The sequence below is a fragment of the Poecilia latipinna genome, unplaced genomic scaffold (assembly GCF_001443285.1).
Source record: "Poecilia latipinna isolate Pla-1442-1.1 unplaced genomic scaffold, P_latipinna-1.0 Scaffold466, whole genome shotgun sequence".
NCBI lineage: Eukaryota > Metazoa > Chordata > Actinopteri > Cyprinodontiformes > Poeciliidae > Poecilia > Poecilia latipinna.
Window position 1 is genome coordinate 230,506 of NW_015113082.1, and position 2,903 is coordinate 233,408.

The following is a 2,903-nucleotide window of genomic DNA, read 5'->3' on the forward strand; positions in this document are numbered from 1 at the left end:
ACAATGCCTGTAGCTGTGAAAATAAACAGCAAACACAGTATTTTGTTTTTGTAACCAAGAGTGTTAACTTTGCAAAAAGAATGCGTCTTACTGCTTGAAAAACTGAATGAACAGATATTATGATGATCTCTAAAAGTTCTGGCAGGGTGTTTATGTAAATGAAGTGTCCTACTTTAAAGGCTTCATCTGATGCTGCAGAAGAGAAACTCCCATCAGATCATCTTCAACATGTCCTCTGTAGCTCTGCTGCTGCTGCTGCTGGCTGCTGCATCTTGTGAGTCTTACAAAGAGTGATACAAAAATCACACCACGATGATTCCCTGCTGGTAGAAATTTTAAATGGTCTCCTTTCACAGGTGTGAAGTGTCAGCAGCTGACCCAGCCAGCCTCTGTGACTGTGCAACCAGGTCAAGGTCTGACCATCAGCTGTCAGGTCTCTTATTCTGTAAGCAGCTACTATACAGCTTGGATCAGACAACCTGCTGGGAAAGGACTGGAGTGGATTGGGATGGAACGCATTGGATGGAGAGAATACTACAAGGATTCACTGAAGAACAAGTTCAGCATCAGTTTGGATGGCTCCAGTAACACAGTGACTCTGAATGGACAGAATATGCAGCCAGATGATTCTGCTGTGTATTACTGTGCCAGAGAGTCACAGTGACACAAACAAGCAGCAGAGCTGTACAAAAACTCCTCATGACCTGAACACCTGCTCTATAAATATTGACCAGAGGAGGCACTTTTGGACAATTAAATTAATATATTTAACAGGAAATGGGTTACATTTTTGCATTTATTATAAACATTTTACACAGCTTTGGAAACTGTTTAAAATAAGTAGCTTACAGTTATATTCTGCAATTATTTGACCTTTAATAAATTGATTTTTCAGCGTGGTCTTTTTTTCTAGTAATGCTACAGGCCCTTCACGTTACTTTATGACAAATCTATTTATTTATTGTATTACATGTAATGTAATTATAAAAACTGCATGCTGATTTTAACTAACACTGAAATTAGATAGTTGAATGGTTTACATATTTTTCACCATTATATTAGATGTAAATACATCTAGTGAATTTGATTTCAATATAAGATAGCCTCTTTGTTCCACATACATAAGTCAAGAACCAAAACATTATGTCATACCAAATCAGAAGTTGAAAAAAAAGAAAAATAAAACAAACAAAAAAAATCAAACAAGCAAAACACCAGTCAACTAAGAAGACAATCAATAAAAGCTTTATGACCCTCTTCAAATAGCTGACCCTTGAGACTCACGTAATTCAACACACAACAAACTAAAATAAAAAGCTTTAGTTTAACTCATGTATGAAAAACAACAAATAAATAAATTAAATAAAAATACATACAATTGTAAAAGATTTTGCTCCCTGATTAACTACCAGAGCTGTTGCCGTGCAGCAAGAAGGTTCTGGGTTCGATTCCCGGCCCCGGTCTTTCTGCATGGAGTTTGCATGTTCTCCCTGTGCATGCGTGGGTTTTCTCCGGGTACTCCGGTTTCTTCCCACAGTCCCAAAAACATGACTGTTAGGTTAATTGGTCTGTCTAAATTGCCCCTAGGTGTGAGTGTGTATCTGCATGGTTGTTTGTCTCTGTGTTGCCCTGCGACAGACTGGCGACCTGTCCAGGGTGAACCCCGCCGCTCGCCCGGAACGTTAGCTGGAGATAGGCACCGGCACCCCTCCCGACCCCACTGAGGGACAAGGGTGAAGGAAAATGGATGGATGGATGGATTAACTACCATTTGGTGGACAGGAAAGACATCCTCATAAAATGGTTAAAATTAATGCTTAAGATTAAAAGGTTTAATATATCACAGTTCAAGAAGTATTGTAAAGTTTTGAAATATAGAACAAAGGTGCATAGTAAGAAAAAAAAATGTTGGAGGACACAGGAGTTTGATTACAGCTCCTTATAATGCAAGAACAAATGTCAACACAAAGCTACAAATGTGAAATATAATTAAACAAATAAATAAAAATAAATTAAACAATAAAGCCATTTGAAATTACTGACAAATGGAAGCTTTATTACAATTCTTTCATTTGTCATATGAGAAGGAGAGAAAAATGAAAACTCTTTAGGACCTACACATTCAATACAACAGTCCATCCTTAAATCCATTATCTCTCTTTTCCTTGCTGGGTTTCAAGGGAGGCTGGTGCCTATTTCTAGTGGTCAACGGGTGAGAGGCATGGTACACCCTGGACACCATATACGAAAGTCCAAAAAACAAAATATTTAATTGTTTTACAATCAAACATTTAATACCTTCATAACATGCAGAAACACAGACAGGCTCGTGGTTAATTATGCAAATTAACTTTCTGCTTTAAAGACTTGATCTGATGCTGTGAGCTGCAGGAGAAGAGAAACTCCCATCACCTTCAACACCAACATGTCCTCTGTAGCTCTGCTGCTGCTGCTGGCTGCTGCATCCTGTGAGTCTCACTGATGAAAACACTGTATGGGCACAGTGAGTTTATTTGCAATGTCAGTTGAATGAATTTATTCTTTTATCCACAGGGGTGAAGTGTGAACAGCTGACACAGCCGGCCTCTTTGACTGTGCAGCCAGGTCAAACTCTGACCATCACATGCCAGGTCTCTTATTCTTTCTCCAGCTACTATGCAGCTTGGATCAGGCAGCCTGCTGGAAAAGGACTGGAGTGGATTGGGATGAAAAGTGTTTATCACACGTTCTACCAAGAGTCACTGAAGAACAAGTTCAGTATTGTCTTAGACTCTTCCAGTAAAACAGCAACTCTGAATGGACAGAATATGCAGCCTGGAGACTCTGCTGTGTATTACTGTGCCAGAGACTCACAGTGACACAAACAAGCAGCAGAGCTGTACAAAAACCTCACAGCCTGAACT

The 2,903-nt window shown here is 39.3% G+C and overlaps 2 gene segments (V, D, J or C); both read left to right on the forward strand.

The window, feature by feature from the left end:
- The first annotated feature begins 197 nt into the window (after positions 1–197).
- Positions 198–664, forward strand: LOC106951643 (Ig heavy chain V region 5A-like). The segment is given in 2 exon segments: positions 198–274; positions 357–664. Coding segments are annotated over 2 exon segments (354 nt in total).
- Positions 665–2,389: 1,725 nt separating this feature from the next.
- Positions 2,390–2,903, forward strand: part of LOC106951646 (Ig heavy chain V region 5A-like) — a 3,028-nt gene continuing 2,514 nt past the window's right edge. Inside the window, 1 exon segment of the V gene segment in view lies at positions 2,390–2,468. Within this exon segment, the coding sequence occupies positions 2,426–2,468 (43 nt within the window).